The sequence below is a fragment of the Cornus florida genome, unplaced genomic scaffold (assembly GCF_030987335.1).
Source record: "Cornus florida cultivar Cherokee Brave unplaced genomic scaffold, ASM3098733v1 CherokeeBrave_3.0.0_Hap2_Chr01, whole genome shotgun sequence".
NCBI classification, from domain to species: domain Eukaryota; kingdom Viridiplantae; phylum Streptophyta; class Magnoliopsida; order Cornales; family Cornaceae; genus Cornus; species Cornus florida.
In genome coordinates, this window is record NW_026775571.1 from 93,841,549 (window position 1) to 93,863,984 (window position 22,436).

At 35.8% G+C, this 22,436-nt stretch overlaps 1 protein-coding gene and 1 pseudogene across 1 annotated transcript; both read right to left on the minus strand.

The window, feature by feature from the left end:
* Nucleotides 1–4,051: 4,051 nt before the first annotated feature.
* LOC132306885 (G-type lectin S-receptor-like serine/threonine-protein kinase At1g11330) lies at nucleotides 4,052–7,826 on the minus strand. Its single transcript, XM_059804471.1, has 8 exons — nucleotides 7,598–7,826; nucleotides 6,139–7,500; nucleotides 5,780–5,887; nucleotides 5,489–5,694; nucleotides 5,196–5,406; nucleotides 4,772–5,009; nucleotides 4,506–4,656; nucleotides 4,052–4,410 (listed from the first exon to the last, which is right to left on the minus strand). Exons 2-8 carry the CDS (start codon nucleotides 7,433–7,435, stop codon nucleotides 4,126–4,128), a joined length of 2,496 nt encoding a protein of 831 aa, XP_059660454.1. The 5' UTR covers nucleotides 7,436–7,500; nucleotides 7,598–7,826; the 3' UTR covers nucleotides 4,052–4,125.
* A 931-nt stretch (nucleotides 7,827–8,757) lies between these two features.
* Nucleotides 8,758–16,395, minus strand: LOC132277752 (G-type lectin S-receptor-like serine/threonine-protein kinase At1g11300; annotated as a pseudogene).
* Nucleotides 16,396–22,436: the final 6,041 nt, after the last annotated feature.

Consider the following 22,436-nt stretch of genomic DNA (forward strand, 5'->3'; position numbering starts at 1 on the left):
TATGGGATGGTGTCATACTAGGGATGGTTTAACTCAAAACGCATAAATCTAACATATTGGATTAAAGGAAAGGATTGTAAAATATTGAATCCTAATTTTGTTTAAGTCAGATCAACTGAGTAAGTTGTGAGACTATTTGGATTAATTGATGTTTGTGGTTGAGGTTAGATCAACTGAGTAGGTTGAGTGACCATTTGGATTTACTGTTGTTTGGAGTTAACTCATATCAACTGAATAAGTTGAGTGATTAACAAATTATACGTCTTATGTCAGATCAACAAAGAGTAGAATGACATACTTTGGTTTGGACGAATTTTACTGCTGTGAAGAAGGATTCCAGGCGAAGGGAAGCTGCTAAAATTAAGGAGACGTGATTGTCCAATATGGAGGATGATATATCTATTCATAGAAGGAACAACCCATGATAAAAGTTAAAATCAAGGAGGTGTGGTCTACAGAAGAAAAGGGTGTGAGATGATTTGTATCCATAAATATATATATATTTATACATATATATTTATGTCAGATATAGTCCATGATGAAGAAGACGCTGAAATTCAGGAGGCCACGATGTTATGGAAGATTCAAGAAGGAAAGTTCAGTTAAAAGAGGGAACGTGGGTCTATAATTATTCTTATACACTCATGTATATATGGAATTAGAGGAAGAGAAGGAGTTTAAAGAATGATGAGATTATAAGACTCATAGGGCACTTGGCTAAATAAGGATACGATAGTTGAAAGTGGTGGTATTTCATACAACTGCTACTACCAACTGAAGGGAAGTTATCGTAAAGCATGGAGGGCAAGTCTAGTTAAATCGTGTCTGGAGGGAGAGATATTTACGGTAGGGAGAAGAAAAATATGGAGACGTGGGACACAGGTCAACCTATGGAGACACCAAGTGGAAAATATATTGCAAGAACTACACATAAACTGAGATCGTGGAGGACATGGCTGAAGTCTGCAGCAGAGAAAGGAGGAGATGGAAGGAAGAAGTTACAACTGCCAAGAGATCATGGGACACTTGGCAGTTTAGAATCTGGCCACGTGGAAATCGCTGGAGTTGCCACTTCAAGTTGCTGCATGCATGGAGCTCTATAAATAGAACACTTAGAGCTAGTTTGCAAACCCTATTCAAATCACACAGCAAAACAACACTTCAATTCCTTACATTCATATATCTTTACATTTATGTAATGCAATTTCAATATGTTTAATTCAAGTCCTGCACTTATTATTTCTACTTTCCAGTACTTTACTTTGAAGTCTTGCACTTTCAATACTGCTTTCTTTTCCACTAGTTATAGTTCAGTTCGAAAGTCCTTTTTCAAGGCAAAAAGAACCTTTGAAGGTGGTAATTCCAGTCCTTCATTCAATCGCCTGATCCCTGCAATTTTCTACTGGATAGTTGTTCGGATATCTACTTTGGAACGACAGCAGTTCCTAGCACGCCCGACATTCACTCCTACTTTCCACTCACCTGGAAAGTGGAACTAGCGCTTTTTCGCGAGCCGAACATGTGGTATGAAATTAAATTATAATCCGATCTTAATGCGACCCGTTTACAGGTCTAAATCACGCTACATCTCCTTTGTGCTTAGAAGATGCAATATGACAGTGAAATTCACAATTAAGCATCAAAATAACAGTTAAAGTAGTTGGTTTATCACTGGCCAATTCTAGCTCACCCAATAGTCATCTCAAGATCTCCATTTGGAGGCATGGATCAGAAATTGTTAGAATCTATTAGTGTTACAATTTTATCTTCATTTCTCCATTTCTTTTTTCTGGAGATGTTAAAACAATTAAAAAAATTGCTAGAATTCATTCTAGATAAACCGTAGAAGCAAAGTAAATGAATGAACTACTTTCCCGACCATACAAAAATGGTGCCAAATGTTTCCTTTTAAGTGGATTAAGCCGTCCTGCTTCATATAATTCATATAATTTTATTTCTTTCATTATCTTTTGCTTGATGTGAAGATGGGAGAGAGATAAATTATTTATATTATCATTTTTTAAGGGCACTCTTGACGTGAGGATGGATAATCAAGTTCCACAGGGAAGTTAATATAATTAAACAAAGTAATTAAATTAAATAACTCAAATTAGATTTCTACTTTTGTAAATCCAAACAATATTAGCAGAAAATTACCAACGGGTCAGTGGCCTAACGATATCAGCCTTTTACTTTTTGAAGGGAGGTCAGAAATTTAAGGTCCTGTTTGGCTGGGCTTTTTGTAGCCTCAAAACGGGCTTTTAAGCCCAAAAACCCCTTTTTCAATTTTAATGAGTGTTTGCTGAAGTTTCTAAAATGGACTTTTAGAAAACGCTAGTGGTTTAGAAGCCCGTTTCAAAGAAGCCACTAAAACCTACTTTCTGATTGACTTCGGGCAATTAATTAAATAAAAAATTTTTTAAAAAAAATTTGTAGCCTTCTCAATTCATTCTCTCCCCATCTTCGTTCTCTGTAGCCATCTTCTCTGTTCATCCTCTCCCCTTAAAACAATTTTGAAAGCTCCGTTTTGCGCTGCCAACGGAAGATCTGATCGTTGGCACCAAAATTTCCAGTGAAATCTCCTCTTACGCCGCTTTGAGACTTGAAAGACGTTCGCCGTTTACCCATTGATCTGACCCAGTCTGCAACGGAGATGAGACAAAAATTGAAAGAGAACCGTCGTGTGGGTGATCAGACCGCCTCCAGTGATTGGTTTCTCCGCCATAGGAAATGTAGGCAGGTTAAATTACAGTAATTTTGGTCTTTATACTCCTTTTTTTCTGCCACCTTCCACCTGAATGGGATCTCTGATCATTCCTTTATCTCGATTCCAGTTACCTCGGGCCCCAAGAAATCTAGAAAACCATTGCAATTTTTTTGATTTCTGGGCTGATCATAAGGCTCTTATTTCCACAATAAAAAAAAGTGTGAATACTAACATTATTGGAGTTCGATTTGATCAATTATCTTAACAGTTATAGACAAAATATAAGTATATATCTGTGTATGCATATATAGAGAGAGTGAAACAGTTGGAGAGAGACAACGTGTATGGGAGGGGGCTCCAAATTTGAAACTTCATTAGGTGGCGAATTTCTAGAAAGAAAACGGATCTATTTGTAGTAGTGTTTATAATGAAATCAATGATCAATTAACTGGAGGGTTCCAGATTGAAATGGGTCTACACATTTCTATCATGTTTCACTGTAATTGTTGGAGGTTTTCTTATGTGGTCATGTAGTTTTTCTATTTTTCATTCCATTAACTTTATTTTCTGTTTTGGTCTTTTAGGTTGAAACTTGCAAAAAGTGGTGATAATTTAAAGACCTCAGAATAAAAATAAAAAAATAATAGTTCAAAGGCATTTCAAAAATGCACTCACCAAACAACTTTATTGTCTTGAATTCCTTCGAATAAAATTGCTTTAACAAGGGATTTATTATCAAAGGCTATTTGATGTTTGGAAGCTCTCCCAAACACAACTTAAGTCTCAGAAGAAATATGTGTGTGTGAGTACCAACTTGAAAAAAAGAAAAAGAAATATTTGGCAAATTTCTTTTTTCTGATAAACTACTCAAGGAAGAAGCCATGGGGTAGGCATGACATTGGACCAAATTGGGCTGACTAAATATATACATTATAATATCATCATCTCAAGACGAGAGATATATTTAACTTACATTATTTTTTTTACTTTTCTTTTGATGGAGAGATGTCACCAAATACAATGAATAAATTGACCCAGTGCTTAGTTGAATCTAGAAGGTTCATATTATTATTGTTGTTTTTATTTTTTATTTTATTAGTAAAGGTGATTATTGATTTATTGTTAGGGAAAAAAATAAGAAATTAGTTGCCTTCTTAATGAAATTTGCCAGCCAAGTTATTTGAAAGCTTGTTTTTCATACGAAATGCAAAGTAAGAAGTTGCCTGAGTGACCCAAAGATTGGAAAGCCTTGGATGAATTATAGAAACAGGGTTTCTCCAAAAAGCGTCAACATCAATGGATCAAGGCAAAGGCTGGCTTTTGAAAAAAAAATGGCAACAACAATGAGAAAAACAAAAATTTGTATATTCGATTGCAGTGTACATTGGGAACGAAACAAGCAAAAGAGTACATACATGCTAACGGCCTTCGATGACTGTAATAGTGACATTGTTTGCAGGAGAGCTTTTATTTGGGAGAATCTCTCTTTCAGTAAAGGCAGGTTGCTTTGGAGTTGGAAGAATTGCAATTTCACTACTAAGCATTGAGAGAGCAGTAGAAATAGTTGGCCTATCACTGGTGAATTCTTGGACACATAACAGACCTATATGTATGTATCTCAAGATCTCTACTTCGAAGCGTGGATCAGAAGTGGTTGGGTCAATTAGCATTACAATCCTATCTTCATTCCACAACTTCCATGCCTGGACACAGTAACACAACCATCAAATGTTGAAATTAGAAAGATTAAAAGGAACAATGGAGTAACAGAGACAACACTTCAGGTGAACGAACTTACAAATCCTAGAAGGCTTAAAGAGTGCTCATCGTTATAAAAGCTAGTGTTCTTTCGCCCACTTACAATCTCTAACAATATTACTCCAAAGCTAAAGACATCAGATTTTTCTGAAAATCGCCCTTCCATTGCATATTCAGGAGACATATAGCCGCTGCATTGTGTCATTACAACCCATATAGTAAAATTATTTGAGTTGAACTATCCCGTGAGAAAGAAGGATTATAACATGAATGATTATCATTTCGGACAAAGCAAAGGTTACTTACTATGTTCCAACAACCCTTTTAGTGTTGGCTTGGTCTTGATTGCTTCCAAAAATCTTTGCCATGCCGAAATCTGAAATTTTTGGAATTAAATCTTCATCTAACAGAACATTACTCGTCTTTAAATCTCTATGAATAATCTTTAATCTGGAATCCCTGTGAAGGTAAATAATGCCTCGACCAATCCCTTCAATAATCTTGGCACGTTTTCTCCAATCAAGGAGTTTTTTCTTGATTGGATCTGGAAGAATATTGAAGGAAGAAAAAAAAAAAAAAAAAGTAGGTTATCAAAAGTTGTAGGGAGAATAAAATTATTTTGAGACAAAAATTATAGTTTTAGTAGATCAGTATGTCCCTAAAGAGTAAAGACTACAAAAGAAAAGGTTATGGTATTGAAATAACATATTTAACTTTATCATGAACTAACCAAAGAGAAATGCATCCAAACTTTTATTTGGCATGTATTCATATATCAACATCTTTTCTTCTCCTTCCACACAACAACCAAGAAGTCTAACAAGATTGCGATGCTGGAGTTGGGAAATTACCACCACCTCATTCATAAACTCCTCCTGTCCTTGTCCAGAGGATCTCGAAAGCCGTTTGACAGCGATATCTTGTCCGCTTGGCAATTTTCCCTGAAAATAAAGATGAAATATATTTAATTTTTTTTTTCTTTTTTTGGGGTGCAGTGTAAAGCTCAAGATGAACAACCATTACCTTGTACACTGGACCAAAACCACCCTGTCCGAGTTTATTGGCCACATCAAATTTGTCTGTTGCATTTGCCAGTTTCTCAAAACTAAATAGAGGTAGCTCTTCAAATTTCATTTGATTCAGATAATCGCCAAGCATGCTTTGATTTGAACAATCCAAATTCTCTTCCCCTCTTTTAGATAGCAATATCTCACTTTTTTTCTTCTTTCCTGAATAAGAATTTACTAATAGATAATCTACATAATAACAGCAAATATGTTTTAATCTCTTGAGCTAATTTCAAAGGGCATATACCTTGTGGTCTAGCCATCCACCTCCAAAAAAGATAGATACAGATTGCAACAGTTACTGACACTATGACCACTGCAATTGTGATAACTAGTTTTGAGCTTCTCCTTTTTTCTGTGGAACACAACAAAAATTGAGATTTTAGACAATTTCCATGGCTCTCTTTTAAAATAGACTCACACGTTTCTAAATTAGAGTATAAATGTCAGGTGGCTAAGATATTTAGTATATGCAATGGTTCAAATTCAAGTGATATTTGCTTATTCTCAATCAACTAGTAAAAGAAACAGAACAAGCAAAAAAGGATTACTTGAAGCACATGTTACCATTATTATTTAAATTTCTTAGGGGATGAAAAAAATTACCTAGTTCTGAATATGCCACACGAATGTAAAGATCTGCCCCACCATAGGAAAATTCCTGTATGTCAATTAATTCTCCACTCCACTTCATACAACCAATGCCACTATAATATGTATAAGCTATACAAGAACAAATATTCAAGCACTGGCTTTTGCAGTTATCTTGTGAAGCAATTAGCAACTCAGCAAAGGCCGGCATTTTCACTGTCTTTAGCTTCAGAAACCCATCTTCTTTGCTCTTTTCACCACCATCACTGTTGTTTCTCTCGCACTGCAGTTGCCTCCTCCTTACACATCCACTGGCCCAATTTCCTCTACTCCATTCCTCTATATCCTTTGGATCAAAACCTTGTAAACAGATGCAAATTGGTGAACCCTGCACAATATTGCAGCTTCCAAATGGACCACACTTGCTATATACGTCACATTCAGTTTCTTGAGAGGACCACGTAGTTTCCCAAGTCCCCTTTCCTACCTCCTTTTGCTTCTGAATTAGAGTTCCGTTAGAAATTAAGGTAAGGCATAACAGAGAAGACTTGTTTGTATATGTGTAACTTAGGTCTGCGGTTCCTTCGTTATTATTATCTACAATTTCAAATCTGCCATAATATGCAGAAATCATGCCAGGTATGCCAATAAAAATCTGCCCACTCCATGGGCCACTGCGCCAGTATGGATGACTACCATTCCATACATAAATTTCTGGAATATTCAGAGGATTGATGCCTAAAGTGAAACTTCCAGTGGATGGATCTGAAGGGCTTTTCCATGCGGTCAGCTGAATCTTCTTATCTGTAAACTTGTTGGTACTAATTTTCATCCCCATCAAGAAAGAATCAGAAGGGTGCTCAAAACTCTCCCATATTATATTTCCATTGGAGTCATCTCGCAACATAAGATTCCCAGAATCTGAAAGCCGGGCACTTGAATTCGCCAAAGAATTTGGAACATCTGATGACCAAACAATCTGTTTCTGTCCATCCAAGACTACAAGATTTCCATCCTTGGATATTGTCAGAGTACCAGAAGAGTCATTGAGAGGTTTATCTCTATTGGCGACCCATGCCACATGCTTGGCAGAGATGTCGTTGTACCAGATACCAACATACCGGTTGGTAGAATTAAGAGGACTAAAAAATCCCAGTTTGAAGGTGGCACCATTGGAGACTATAGCTTCAGTGTCTTTGATGGGTTGAGTTGATGTAATTGTGTCTATGGCAGTGCAAAATTGTATGGTACAAAAAGAGTAAGATATGAGAATAAGGATTAGAAGAAGAGGGATTAAGCTTGTACGTACCATTGCAGTCCGATAACTCTGTTGAGTGCTTCTTGTTGGTGAAGATGGAAGGTGTGATGTCTTCTCATCTGTTGCCAAAATACAATTCAATTGAAGGGGTTAGCCACAGTTGAATAATTCAATAGTCCATTTGGTTCAGCTGAAAACTTTGGAAGGAGAGATTACCAAAATCTGAATGCCAGGTGTAACAAAGAAAACATATGTAGATATGTCGATATAAAATATAAAATATATTGACAAAGAGGGCAGGTGGTGATCAACTGATGATGGTTAGAACTGTGGGGGCCAAGGCAAATAAAGAAAGTGGAATTTTTTATTTTGACTTTGCTCGCTCATATGAAACTTTGAACATCAATCTGCCTATCTCCATGTTTCTTCGAAGCATGGATATCACCTGTCTAGGTAGCACCCGTGTTAAACACTTGGATCAATACCTTTTGTTTCCACAGGGAAGTTAGTATAATTAAACAAAGTAATTAAATTAAATAACTCAAATTAGATTTCTACTTTTGTAAATCCAAACAACAGGCAGAAAATTTTCTAAAAAACTACTCACGGAAGAAGCCCTACAAGAAGAATGAATTATCCGTGGGGTAGGTAGCTAGCATTATTCAACAATGTGTTGCAGTCTTTTTTAATCCATAAAAATGATTAAAAAAAGGATTTGAAGCTTCCATGAATCACCTTTTGATGCATGACATTGGATCAGTCACTTGTACAGAGGATTAAAATTCCCACCCCAACAGTAGGGACATCCCTCTAGTCAACCCAAAATAAATTAAAAAATAAATAAATAAATAAATAAATAAATTTCTACACAAATACCAAATACCAAATTGGGCTGAATAAATATATACATTATAATATCATCAATGTCAAGACACGAGAGATACATTTAACTTGCATTCTATTTTTACTTTTCTTTTGATGGTGAGATGTCACCAAATACAATGAATAAATTGACCATAGTGCTTAGTTGAATCTAGAAGGATCATATTATTATTGTTGTTTTTATTTTTTTATTAATAAAGTTGATTATTGATTCATTGTTAGGGACAAAAAGAAATTAGTTGCCTTCTTAATGAAATTTGCCAGGCAAGTTATTTGAAAGGTTGTTTTTCATATGAAATGCAAAGTAAGAAGTTGCCAGAGTGACCCAAAGATTGGAAGCCTTGGATGAATTATAGAAACATGTTTTCTCCAAAAAGCATCAACATGAATGGATCAAGGCAAAGGCTGGCTTTTGGGAAAAAAAATGACAACAACAATGAGAAAAACAAAACTTTGTACATTAGGAACGAAACAAGCAAAAGAGTACATACATGCTAACGGCCGACAATGACTGTAACAGTGACATTGTTCGCAGAACAACTCTTATGGCTCTGTTGAGACGAGCTTTTATTTGGGAGAATCTCTCTTTCAGTAACGGCAGGTTGCTTTGGAGTTGGAAGATTTGCAATTTCACCACTAAGCATTGAGAGAACAGTAGAAATAGTTGGCCTATCTCTGGTGAATTCTTGGACACATAACAGACCTACATGTATGTATCTCAAGATCTCCACTTGGAAGTATGGATCAGAAATGGTTGGATCAATTACCATTACAATCCTATCTTCATTCCACAACTCCCATGCTTGGACACAGTAACACAACCATCAAATGTTGAAATGAGAAAGATTAAAAGGAACTATAGAGTAACAGAGGCAACACTTCAGGTGAACGAACTTACAAATCCTAGAAGGCTTAAAGAGTGCTCATCGTGATAAAAGCTAGTGTTCTTTCGCCCACTTACAATCTCTAACAATATTACTCCAAAGCTAAAGACATCAGATTTTTTCGAGAATCGCCCTTCCATTGCATATTCAGGAGACATGTAGCCGCTGCATTTTGTCATTACAGCCCAAATAGTAAAATTATTTGAGTTGAACTATCCCATGAGAAAGAAGGAATATAACATGAATGATTTATCATTTCGGACAAAGCAAAGGTTACTTACTATGTTCCAACAACCCTTCTAGTGTTGCCTTGGTCTTGGTTGCTTCCAAAAATCTTTGCCATGCCGAAATCTGAAAATTTTGGATTAAGATCTTCATCCAATAGAACATTACTCGTCTTTAAATCTTTATGAATAATCTTTAATCGGGAATTCCTGTGAAGGTAAAGAACGCCTCGACCAATTCCTTTAATAATGTTGGCACGTTTTCTCCAATCTGTGAGTTTTTTCTTGATTGGATCTGAAAGAATATTGAAGGAAAAAAACAAAAGGTAGTTAATGTAATGACCCAAAATGCTACCAGTCATAATAATTAAAAAAAAAATCAGCATGACTTCTGCTAAAAAGGTCCTATCACAACCTGTTGAACTGCATAGAAAAAGTAATAGCCTCATTTGGCCTTAAACTCATCTATCCTGTCCCAATGCACAATGCAAATAATATAAAACATTCCCAAAATAACAACATACGTATAAAAAGAGTCTCATTCCTCCAATTCCTTTAAAAACATGAAAGTGTCAGTCCACTACCTAGTCCCATACTCATTTGCAAGGAACATATTCTAATTACATCAATGTACAATCCATGAAATACAGCTGAAATCAAAAGTCTATAATTTATAACATTATACAAATTATACTAAGTTTTACAGAATAGTCAAGATTTACATTTACAAAATATTAAAGTTTTAAAACAAAAATAGCAAAATATGAATCTCCAATCCCATCTAATTTGTGGTGGATAGTCGTCCGCCACATTCTTTCCGTGCCCTGAAAAATACTAATAATAAAGGGGTGAACACAATGGCTCTATAGGAGGTACCTAAGACATACCTCTTGTGACCCAGTGAATCCAAACAAGGAATAGGAAAAAAAATCGGGATTATGCCATTTCCGGAAAAAATATAACCACAACATCAACAACAATAATTTAAGTCATAAAAGAACCATCTCATGCTATGGAATGCAATGTCATGCAATGTCGCTCCCCATTTTCAAAACTTTTTCCGTTATCATTTCCAAAACGATAGTGTAACCCGTCCCATGGCAACTCCATGGTGGCACGAGAGAAGGATTGTCTAACTGTCTTGACCCATGGCAACTCCATGGCATCATTTGGGGCCAGGTAACTCAACCACGTTGGGGAAATCTCCTTAGTTTTCTCTAGGCCACACTAACGTCATGGTCCTAGGCAACTCCTAGGCGGCCAGATTTTTTGCAAACCTTTTCATGAAAAAAAAAAATCATTTCCCTAAAAATCATTTCTTTCCTTTCCAAATCAAATTTCTCATTTTCTGCCCAATGCCACACATGAATGCATCATGCCTTTCCATCTCATGTCAATATCAATTTCCACATATTTTATATACATCATTCTTGCATACAAATAAAATAAAATTAAAAAAAATAATTAACTCAAAAGCTTCAACAAAAATCGAACTCAAATTCATAATATATAACATTCTAGGCACATAGGGAATTTAACTTAGCATGTTTTTTCATATAATTTCAATTAAAATATATTTATAGCACTAATTTCTCACATAAGAATACAACTAGCATGATTATTACACATAGCTCATACAACCACAAGCAAAATCATATAATTAAGACATGGTGGAGTCAAATAATAAAGAAATAATTCACCAAAATCAAAGATTGCATGCATTAGAGACCCCTACCTCCAAAAATGAGAAAATCCCCAAAATGGGTCCAATTTTTTGAAATCCCTAAGGTGGCCAAAAGTGTGAATTGCTGGTATCTATGTGTAGATCTCGCCGTGTTTTCCAATTTGCCGCAAACTGCACCAAAAATTTCTCAAAGCTAGAGGAGAAATCAAGCTTTAAAGCTTGAAAAGAAAAGAAAAGAAAAGAAAAGAAATGAGCGAGAGAGTTACATACCTGAGGGGAGAGAGATAGCTAATCTGCATAATGGCTTTAAGGCCATAAAAATGAATGAAAAGGTTGGTGGGTCCCATTTGCTTTAATAATATCTTATTTTATTTTATTATATACAATGTACATTCACTAAACCCACTACACCACATGTACAAGCACACAACCACATAAAATGCATCAAATAGTAAGCATGAAATGAAATGGACCCGATACTCAACCCCCGTGCTCAATAACCCAGGCAGCGGGTCCCGCTTAGGACCACCCAGCCCGAAAAATTGAAAAATAGCGAAATGACAACTAATACATTAACAAGAGTTCTGAACTCAAAGAAATGCCCCAATCAACTCTTTGACACACCCGGCACATCCCACGGTATCCGGCACGTAAAGCGAGTAAGGACGAAAACACCCTTGAAAATCATAAAATTCCAGAAAATGGAAAATGAAGAAAAACAGGAATACTACAGTTAAAGTTGTAGGGATAGTAAAATTATTGTTGAGACAAATTATAGTTTTATAAGATCAGTATGTTCCTAAAGACTACAAAAGGAAAGGCATTCTGTAGTATCAACACAAGAAGTTCCTGCAGATGATAGTTATGAAATTGAAATAACTCGAAATAACACAAGTAACTTTATCATGAACTAACCAAAGAGAAATACATTCAAGCTTTTATTTGGCATGTATTCATAAATCAACATCTTTTCTTCTCCTTCCACACAACATCCAAGAAGTTTAACAAGATTGCAATGTTGGAGTTGGGAAATTACCACAACCTCGTTCATAAACTCCTCCAGCCCTTGTCCAGAGGATCTCGAAAGCCGTTTGACAGCTATAGCTTGTCCGCTAGACAATTTTCCCTGAAATTAATGATGAAAGTAATTTTTTTTTTTTTTTACAGCAAAAAGCTCCGGATGAACAAACATTACCTTGTACATTGGACCAAAACCACCCTGCCCAAGCTTATTGGCCACATCAAAATTGTCTGTTGCAATTGCCAGTTTCTCAAAACTAAATATGGGTAGCTCTTCAAATTTTATTTGGTTTAGATTATCTCAAAGCATATTTTGATTCAAACAATATTCTGGATTCTCTTCCCCTCTTTTGGATAGCATGATAACACTTTTTTTCCTCCTTCCTGATTCAGAATTTAGTAATGGGTAATCTTTCTAGTAACAGTAAATATGTGTTAATCTCTTGAGCTAATTTAATGGGCATATACCTCGTCGTCTAGCCATCCACCTCCAGGAAAGATAGACACAGATTGCAACAGTTAGTGACACTACGAGCACTGCAATTGTGACAACTAGTTTTGATCTACTCCTCTTTTTTGTAAAACACAACAAAATTTGAGAGAGTACTTGAGTTAATATGGATTAAAATACTTATGCTTTTCTCATGAATCAACAAGTAAAACAAACAGAAGCAAAAAAGGATTACTAGTAGCACGTATTACTATTATTATTTAATTTTCTTACGGATGATGAAAAAAATTACCAAGTTCTGAATATGCCACACGAATGTAAAGATCTGCCCCACCATAGGAAAATTCCTGTATGTCAATTAATTCTCCACTCCACTTCATACAACCAATGCCACTATAATACGTATAAGCTATACAAGAACAATTATTCAAGCACTGGCTATTGCAGTTATCTTGTGAAGCAATTAGCAACTCAACAAAGGCCGGCACTTTCACTGTCTTTAGCTTCAGAAACCCATCTTCTTTGCTCTTTTCACCACCATCACTGTTGTTTCTCTCACACTGCAATTGCCTCCTCCTTACACATCCACTGGTCCAATTTCCTCTACTCCATTCATCCATATCCTTTGGATCAAAACCTTGTAAACAGGTGCAAAGTGGTGAACCCTGCACAATATTGCAACTTCCAAATGGACCACACTTGCTATATACGTCACATTCAGTTTCTTGAGAGGACCACATAGTTTCCCAAGTCGCCTTTCCTACCTCCTTTTGCTTCTGAATTAGAGTTCCATTAGAAATTAAGGCAAGGTATATCAGAGAAGTCTCCTTTGCATATGCGTAACTTGTGTATGTGGTTCTTTCGTTATTATTATCTACAACTTCAAATTTGCCATAATATGCAGAAATCATCCCAGGTATGCCAATAAAAATCTGCCCGTTCCATATGGATGACTGCCATTCCATGTATACGCTTCTGGAATATTCAGAGGATTCATGCCACAAGTGAAGCTTCCAGTGGATGGATCTGAAGGGCTTTTCCATGATGTCGCCTGAGTCTTCTTACCTGTAAGCTTGTTGATACCAAGTTTCATCTCCGGCAACAAAGAATCAGAAGGGTGTTCAAAACTCTCCCATACAGTGTTTCCGTTGGAGTCACCTCGCAAGATAAGGTTCCCAGAATCTGAAAGCTGGGCACTTGAATTCATCAAAGAATATTTTGGAACATGATCCGATGACCAAATAATCTGTTTCTGTCCATCCAAGACTACAAGATTTCCATCCTTGGATATTGTCAGTGTACCAGAAGAGTCATTGAGAGGTTTATCTCTATTGGCGACCCATACAACAGCCTTGGCAGGGATGTCGTTGTACCAGATACCAACATACCGGCTGGTAGAATTAACAGGACTAAAAAATCCCAATTTGAAGGTGGCACCATTGGAGACTATAGCTTTAGTGTCTTTGATGGGTTGAGTTGATGTAATTGTGTCTATGGCAGTGCAAAATTCTGAGGTACAAAAATAGTAAGAAATGAGAACAAGGATTAGAAGAAGAGGCATTAAGCTTGTACGTACCATTGCAAGTCCAGTAACTCTGTTGAGTGCTTCTTGTTGGCGAAGATGGAAGGTGTGATGTCTTCTCATCTGTTGCCAAAGTACAATTCAATTGAAGGGGTTACCCACAGTTGAATAATTCAGTTGTCCATTTCCTCGCGAGAACTTAATTGAATTATTCAACATTTTTGCCAGTTTATTTATATATATAACTAGTGCCACGTGATTGATTGTTAACATACGCTATTAAATTCAAATTTAATTATTTTGATTTCATCTAATATCTTATCTAAAAATGTATATTTTCATTAAAATATTAATGTAGAATCAATGATCGATAATACTTGGATACATAATGAAAACTTTTACTTAATCTTCCTTCAAAATCAGAATAGTTGGCCAAATTAAAAATCAATAATTCAATCACACAAAATATGCAAATATAATTACTATACTCAGATTCATCAATATAGTTAGTATTGGTTGAATGTCATAAGAAATTAAGAATCACTCAAGATTAAATAGAATTCCTTATAGAAAATTTAGTTAAAACAAAGGTAAGAAACAAATAAGAAACAGAGTGTAACACTAACTATCTTGTGTCACGAGGATAATCTGAAGCACTAAGGTTTATAAACCAATCCCAAGTGAAGCTCTGGCTTGAAGGGTACAAGCAATAATTGTTGCGCACTTATATGTCACCAACCAGCTAAGAAAATCAAATTCAAGCTCAGAACAACAGCCAACAATTAAGATTACATTCTTGTCGACTTGGCAAATTTTCCTCAAAATAAAGATACAAAATTCTATATATTTTTTTGGTGGGTAGAGCGTAAAGCAATGGATGAAATTTACACTTGGGACAACAACCTTGCTAGATTAAGGCTATCTGAGCGTCACGGAGTTGCCTTTCCAACTCGGCCACTGTTTTCTCCATGGATGTTGCAGCTTCAGGAGCTTCCAGTTTTCCACTGGCTCTTGGATCTGCCAAATCCACCTTTTTCCTAAGATGCTCTGAGGCAAGAGAAGTAACATTTGTGGCTACCACCTTGGGGAAAGGATTTGTGTCAACACTCATGACTTTTGTTTTTTTTGGAAACTTCAACCTGCCATCTTCAATTGCCTTTTGCACAATGTTGCGGAAGATTACACAATTATTAGTGGAATACTTCCACGAATTGTGAAATTTGCAATACTCTTTCTCGGCCATTTCTGAAGCCAATGGCATCTTGTGGCCTATTGTGAAAATCAATTGTTTGTCAGCCATGAGCAAATCAAAAATCTGCTTGGCTTTAGAGATATCAAAAGAGTAACTTTTGGAAGGGTCTGCCCCCTTCCACTTGGAAGCAGAGGCGGCCTGCAAGTTGGTCGTGGCTGATTTTGGTTTTGTCAAGGCCTCACAAGTGTAAGCCTTCTTTATGTTAAGCTCGGCTACGTTGACCTCAAACTCCCCTTCAGTTTCAGTGGTATACACCTCATAGTTAGGATCACGATAGTAGGTGCCCTTGGAAGAGTTCTTCCTATCTTGTTCATCATGAAGGAGCTCTTCATACTTAGCCACTTTGCCAGCCAAGTCGAACAAGTCATGGAACTGTACACCTTCAAACTTCTTGCGAAGTTCAAATTCTAGGCCGTTCACAGTCATCTTCACACATTCTTCCGGCGGCAAAGACAAATTACATTTGAACTTGGCTCGCCTGAATCTGGAAAGGAAGCTCATCACAGACTCTCCATGTAGTTGATGAAGTCTGGAAAGGTCTGCCATGGACACTTCAAGCTCAGCTCTGTAAAACTGAGTATGGAATAAATCCTCAAATTGCTGCCAACTTTGAATGAAGTTAGCTGGCAAGTTGGAATACCACTTGAAAGCATATCCCGTCAGTGTGTTTGGAAACAAGCGTACTTTTAGCCATGGATTGGCTGCTGTTTCTCCACATTGGACAGTGAACCGACTAATATATTCCAAGGTACACTGTTCGCCCTCTCCATTGAACGTTGCAAACTCTGGAATTCTGAAATTCTTTGAAAATTCAACTTCATCAATGAACTCTGGATAGGGCTTTTTATAAGTTGGTCTTCCACCCCTTCGAGTTAGGCCAAATTCCTATTGAAGGAATTCTGCAAATTGGCCTCTATCAAGCGCCATAGGTTGTGGAGGGTTATTGTCTGGCCAACCTTGAGGTTGATTGGCCACTTGATGCCCCCCACCCGTCATAAGCAATGGGTTGGCATCTGTATAGTTGTTCCTGCCATGGTTCTTTCCTCTTTGGTCAAGAAGTGGCTCCCTTAGAAAAGGTTGCCCCCCAACCGCCATAGGAATGACCATGGGTGGCCTTGCTGGAACAGGTGCGGCTGGCTGAATATTCACAAGTGGAACATTCTGTTGTGCTTGTGGGTTGTGGTATGGCCATGGTTGGCCAGGCTGATCATGCCAAGTTTGCTGTGGAAATATCACAGGTGGAGGATTCTAAACTTGCTGGATGGTTGGCATGGGCGCAGCTTGTGGAACAGTCATCTGTGCCACTAGAGCAGTCACAGGTGCAGCTGGAATATAAGTCTGTGCCATTGGAAGGGACTGCACCTACTGCTGAGTTGGAGGGAGTGGCCCTGCATGTTGCTGAGAGGAACTCCCTTCAACAAATGTGGCCGGCCTACTCGCTTGGAAGGCCGACTGTTGAGACCCTTCAGAATTGTTTGGCTGAGGGGCCAAACCTTAGTTTAAGCTTCCAACGGTCCGTTCCAACATAGACTTGAACCTTTGAGAGATTCGGTCTACCAATTCTTCAAACTTCTGGTCTTGAGATAGAACAACTTTTGATTAGTCTTGACCAACTTTGGCTAAGTCTTGAGTGACTTTAGCTTGGTCTTGCGCAAACATATCTTGCTGCATTGCCATCTTACGGATGTTGTCCATGATGGGTCAATTTGCCATTATTTGAGCAAATTTTTCCACCATATCATTTTCATCAGGTGCGAATCGTGAACTTTCCACTGGAAGTTCACTGACTTGCATCTCTTCTAGTTCGGCAGGGTCTTGGACAGACTTGCCTTGCCTTCTTCCACCGGCCATCGAACAATCTGTCTAGATGTTCCGCCGGGCGTGCCAAGAATGTTCGGCTTGCGAAAAAGCGCTAGTTCTACTTTCCAAGTGAGTGGAAAGTAGAAGTGGATGTCGAGTGTGCCAGGAACTGCTATCGTTCCAAAGTCGATATCCGAACAACTATCCAGTGGAAATTGCAGGGATCAGGCGATTGAAGGAAGGACTGGAATTACCACCTTCAAGGGTTCTTTTTGCCTTGAAAAATGACTTTCGGACTGAACTATGGCTAGTGGAAAAAAAAAAAAAAAAAAAAAAAAAAAAAAAAAAAAAAAAAGCAGTATTGAAAGTGCAGGACTTCAAAGTAAAGTGCTGGAAAGTAAGAATAATAAGTGTAGGACTTGAATTAAACATATTGAAATTGCATTACATGAATGTAAAGATATATGAATATAAGGAATTGAAGTGTTGTTTTGCTGTGTGATTTGAACAGGGTTTGCAAACTAACTCTAAGTGTTCTATTTATAGAGCTCCATGCATGCATCAACTTGAAGTGGCAACTCTAGAGATTTCCACGTGGCCAGATTCTAAACTACCAAGTGTCCCATAATCTCTTGGCAGTTGTAACTTCTTCCTTCTATCTTCTCCCTTCTCTGTTGCAGACTTCAGCCATGCCTCCAAGATCTCAATTTATGGGTAGTTCTTGCAATATATTTTTCACTTGGTTTCTCCATAGGTTGACTTGTGTCCCATGTCTCCATGTTTTTCTTCTCCCTACCGTAAATATCTCTCCCTCCAGACACGATTTAACTAGACTTGCCCTCCATGCTTTATGATAACTTCCCTTCAGTTGGTAGTAGCAGTTGCATGAAATACCACCACATTCAACTATCATATCCTTATTTAGCCAAGTGTCCCATGAGTCTTATAATCTCATCCTTCTTTAAACTCCTTCCCTTCCTCTAATTCCATATATAAATGAGTGTATATAAGAATAATTATAGACCCACGTTCCCTCTTTTAACTGAACTTTCCTTCTTGAATCTTCTATAACATGGTAGCCTCTTGAATTTTAGCGTCTTCTTCATCATGGACTATACCTGACATAAATATATATGTATAAATATATATATATATTTATGGATACAAATCATCCCATACTATTTTCTTCTGTATACCACACCTCCTTGATTTTAGCTTTTATCATGGGTTGTTCTTTCTATAAATTGATATATCATCCTCCATATTGGATAATCATGTCTCCTTAATTTTAGCAGCTTCCCTTCGCCATAAAATCCTTCTTCACAGCAGTTACTTCATCATGGGCCAAATCTGATAAATATATATATATATATATATATATATATTATAACGAATTATTATCGAATTAATTCAATCATAATTTATATCCGATTTGTTTAGTTAACGAATTGTCGAATTCAGGTCGTTAACAAATTATCGGATTAAATCTTCAATCCATATTAGAATCAAAATGGCAATCCATTCACATGTCTAGTGTGATGACAATGCCACTAATACAATCATTAAAAGTCCTTAGCAAGTCAATTCTTGAAATTGATTTTTCCCTCGTATACACCTTTAATTGAATATAGAAGTTTAGTTTTGTTTTAGCATATCACTTTGTCAACAATTTTATAAACGTCAACTTTTGATTTGATCACATCCACATTGATGATTTTGACCTTTTTACCAAAGCTTCCGGTCTTTGGGGTTCATTCGTGTGGTCAGGTAAGACACTAATGCAAATTAATTACTGGCCCAGTTGTTAGAGCTCAGCTTTCAATGTGTTCAGATTTGAGCTCTCTCTCTCCTTAATTTGTAAGGACAAAATTAAAAATAATAATAATTAATTACTTCGGTAATAATTTATGAAGTAATAATTTATGAAACAAAATCCACTTATGCGTTATAGGAGAATCTGTACCATCTGGTGAGTTAAAATGACAAAGATTGAAAATTAAGAAAGTAAAATTTTTGTATATACATACACACATACATATATGATACTTTGAAATATATGTTAGGAAAATATTAAAATGCTAGTAAGAAAAAAGTTGAAATATATTCTAAGAAAATGTTATGACGCAAATTTAACGTCCTAATATTTTCTTAACATGTATCACAGACAAAAGAAAGATATTAATAGTGGGATGCTGATCAGAAGAAAGTTGGAATGTATATTAAAAAATTGTTAAGATGCTTAACATTTTCTTAACATATATCCTGAACATGATAAAGATATGAATAATGGGATGCATGAGAAAGTTGTGATGTATATAAAAAAAATGTTATGATGCAAGCCCAACGTCTAAAAGGCATTTCAAACAAGATAAAGAGATGAATAGTAAGATGTAAATAATAATAAATAATAATTAATTACTTAGGGCAATAGTTTATGCACTGGGGAGGAGTATAGGAAAGAAAAACCGTTTGTGGTGCTTGAGCAACTTTTTCTTTTCTCTACCAGTCTGGAAGCCTTCCTGGATTAGAAGGTAGTTAGAAAGTGACACTCTGATTTTCAGTCCCATTGATTTGTGGCATTCTTCAACTCTTGGAAAATTTGCACTCACAATTTTGAATTTTTGCAAAAATTCAAAAAAAATTTGTCAATCTGTTATCCATCCCAGGGAAAAAAAATTAAAAAATAAACCTAAATTTTGACCTCAGACAAATCCGCGTTTACTGTTTGTCCAGGCTTTTACCAGTATAGTGAACAATGACCCCTAATCCAGATAGGATATTTTATTTCTGGAAGCAACAACCTAATTTCATGGTGTTGTTAGAACTACCATGACAGTTGCCATTTTTATACTATTAATTATACGCCTGCTTTTGTTGAAAATCAAATTTCTGTACCAACTGTAATTTTAAATTTAATTCCAATCAACAGATCATAACTCTCTTAATTCGGTATTGACTGTGCAAGTAAAATATATCTAAACGATGTAATAAGCAATTAAGCATAAATACATATTTTAATATGATTTGCCAATTATTAGGGGTTTAAGACAATCAAAAACCTCCGCCAAAGTAGGAGACTGACCAGCAATTTTTTTCCACACACAATAGAGAAAAAAGATTATAAGGTTGAAATATTGCAGTGATTTTAATATTTAATTTGTATAATTTTCGGATTCGTGTCCTACAATCTTGGATTTGTCTTTTGTCTGTATACATTGTAAAGAAAATTAGATTTTCTGTTTTACCTTCCTTCCCATTCCTATTCCCATTCCCTTCTTCTTTCCTCACAAAACGCCAGTTTGGTTGCCCAGAAAATATGGGAAAACAAACAGTGACTCAACTCTATTACTTCTGGTTTGATCCAAACTTTAAGATTCAACCTCAAAAAAAAAAAAAAAAAAACTCCTATATATTTCAAATTTAGTAAATAAGTACCTTTTATGAATATAAAGATTGAAATACCTTAAATGCTCTTAAAATAAAAATAAAAACATGGATTTTAATTTTTAAAAATATTTAAAAAAAATTTATATATATAGAAAAAAAATTAATCAAAATTAACAAATAATACATATTAAAAAAGTAATTTGCACATATTTTTAAATATTAAAAATTTATATGTACACAGCAGAAGTGTTTTTTTTTTGTTTTTTTTGGGTTTTTTTTATTTAACAAACTTGTGAAATTGCTACTGCTAATTTAGTAGGAAATCCAAATCACCTTCTCTTCTGCTCTCTGCTGTCAGTGAATCCTCCCCCAATTCAATTAGTTGTACCACCCACCTACCCCCCAAACCCTAACACTAAATTTAGTAATCAGTTGGTCAACCCCAAAACTGCATCACTCCCTCTCTATTCAAAGATCGATGACGAGCTTCATCCTCAAGCCTCTCCTTCCATGGAGGTACATTCAATTCTCAATAATTGCTAATTCATGCTATGAATTCCTAATTAATCTCGTTTTTTTTTAATATTAAGTTTTGTAATTGTTATCTTCTAAATTCAACACTCTGCTTGATGATCGAACCATCACCCAGCATAGATGTAAATCACAGTGTACAGAATATCAGACACACAATTGTTCTTCATTATTAATATTTTTTATCAGCTTAAACCTTCTTTTTCTTCTAAATCTAATTACATGAGTAGTCATTTTTTCTTTTCTTTTTTTTAACAACCTTCTTTAAACTTAAATAGTGAAAAACTTGTAATTTTTTATAATAATTAAAAAAAAAATTTCATGGTCAAATTCTAGAAGGATGGGACTTCATCAGCAGTGACAACGGGAGCTGTGAAAGATGAAAATGTTTCATTGTCACAATGTGGACACGTGACTCTTGTTCCTGAAGAAAAATAGGACAATGCCCTGCATTACATTCCAAACCCATGACACGTTAATGTCATACCTTGGCCGCCACCACCATGTACCGACTTACTGTAATATTGTTTTTGAATTTTGATGTTTTTCTAACCAATAAACACTGACCAACTATCACACGGCTATATATATATATATATCTACACACTCTTCTAAGATTCCCCTAATTCCATAGCTATATGCAGTGGGGTCAACACTACCTATTTTAAAGTCGTCTTCTTTTGAGAAATAGAGAAGTCGGTAGCATTTGGTGCATGACCAATATCATATTGTAACATCAATTTTCTGAAATAGTATTTAAGTATGGTTTTGGACCTACAGTGAAGACTTTGATTGTGCTCCCCAACTGTCTTTATAGCATTTGATAATTGGAAATGAGTAAAACATTTAAAATTAGAGGTCACTTGTGGAATATATTAGGTACAAATACAACAATGATTCCACTGCACATGGGTTATCTTCATATTGTTTACTTTTATTCAATTTCTTTATCATATTTTATACCTAATCATATAAAATTCAACTATTGGAAGTTTCGCAATGTAATACTGTATCACACGATTCATAATATATTAAAATAATAATATTTTTTTTTATCAAATAAAATATTTTACGTCTTTTTATAAATATTTTTAAAATTTTAAATTTAAATATTTAAAATTTAAAAAAATAAATTAATAATTATTCAGTAAGACAAGACATGTCTTATATATATTTTTAAAAATTCTTATTCAATAAAATAAGATATGTCTCATATGTCACCTTCAAAGTTCTTACTCTCAGGTGTATGGCCAGAGGAGTATACAAACAAAAACTCACATCACTTACACTGTATTCCATTGAAGGGCTCACAGCCCGCGTTGTTCAGTAGATGTAGTGGGCCCGCGTTGTTCAGTAGATGTAGTGGGCCCCAACACAAAATTCATACCAATCAAGAAATGGTACCCTCATGAGAAACC

Bases quoted from the DNA above. Each gene is read 5' to 3' on its own strand.
- LOC132306885 (XM_059804471.1), bottom strand. From the start codon at position 7,435: ATGGTACGTACAAGCTTAATCCCTCTTCTTCTAATCCTTATTCTCATA. The intron at 5,695-5,779 runs GTATATGCCCTT...ATTCTTATTCAG, and splicing joins GTGGATGGCTAGACCACAAG to GAAAGAAGAAAAAAAGTGAG. The intron at 5,010-5,195 runs GTTAGTTCATGA...ATATTCTTCCAG, and splicing joins TTTGGATGCATTTCTCTTTG to ATCCAATCAAGAAAAAACTC.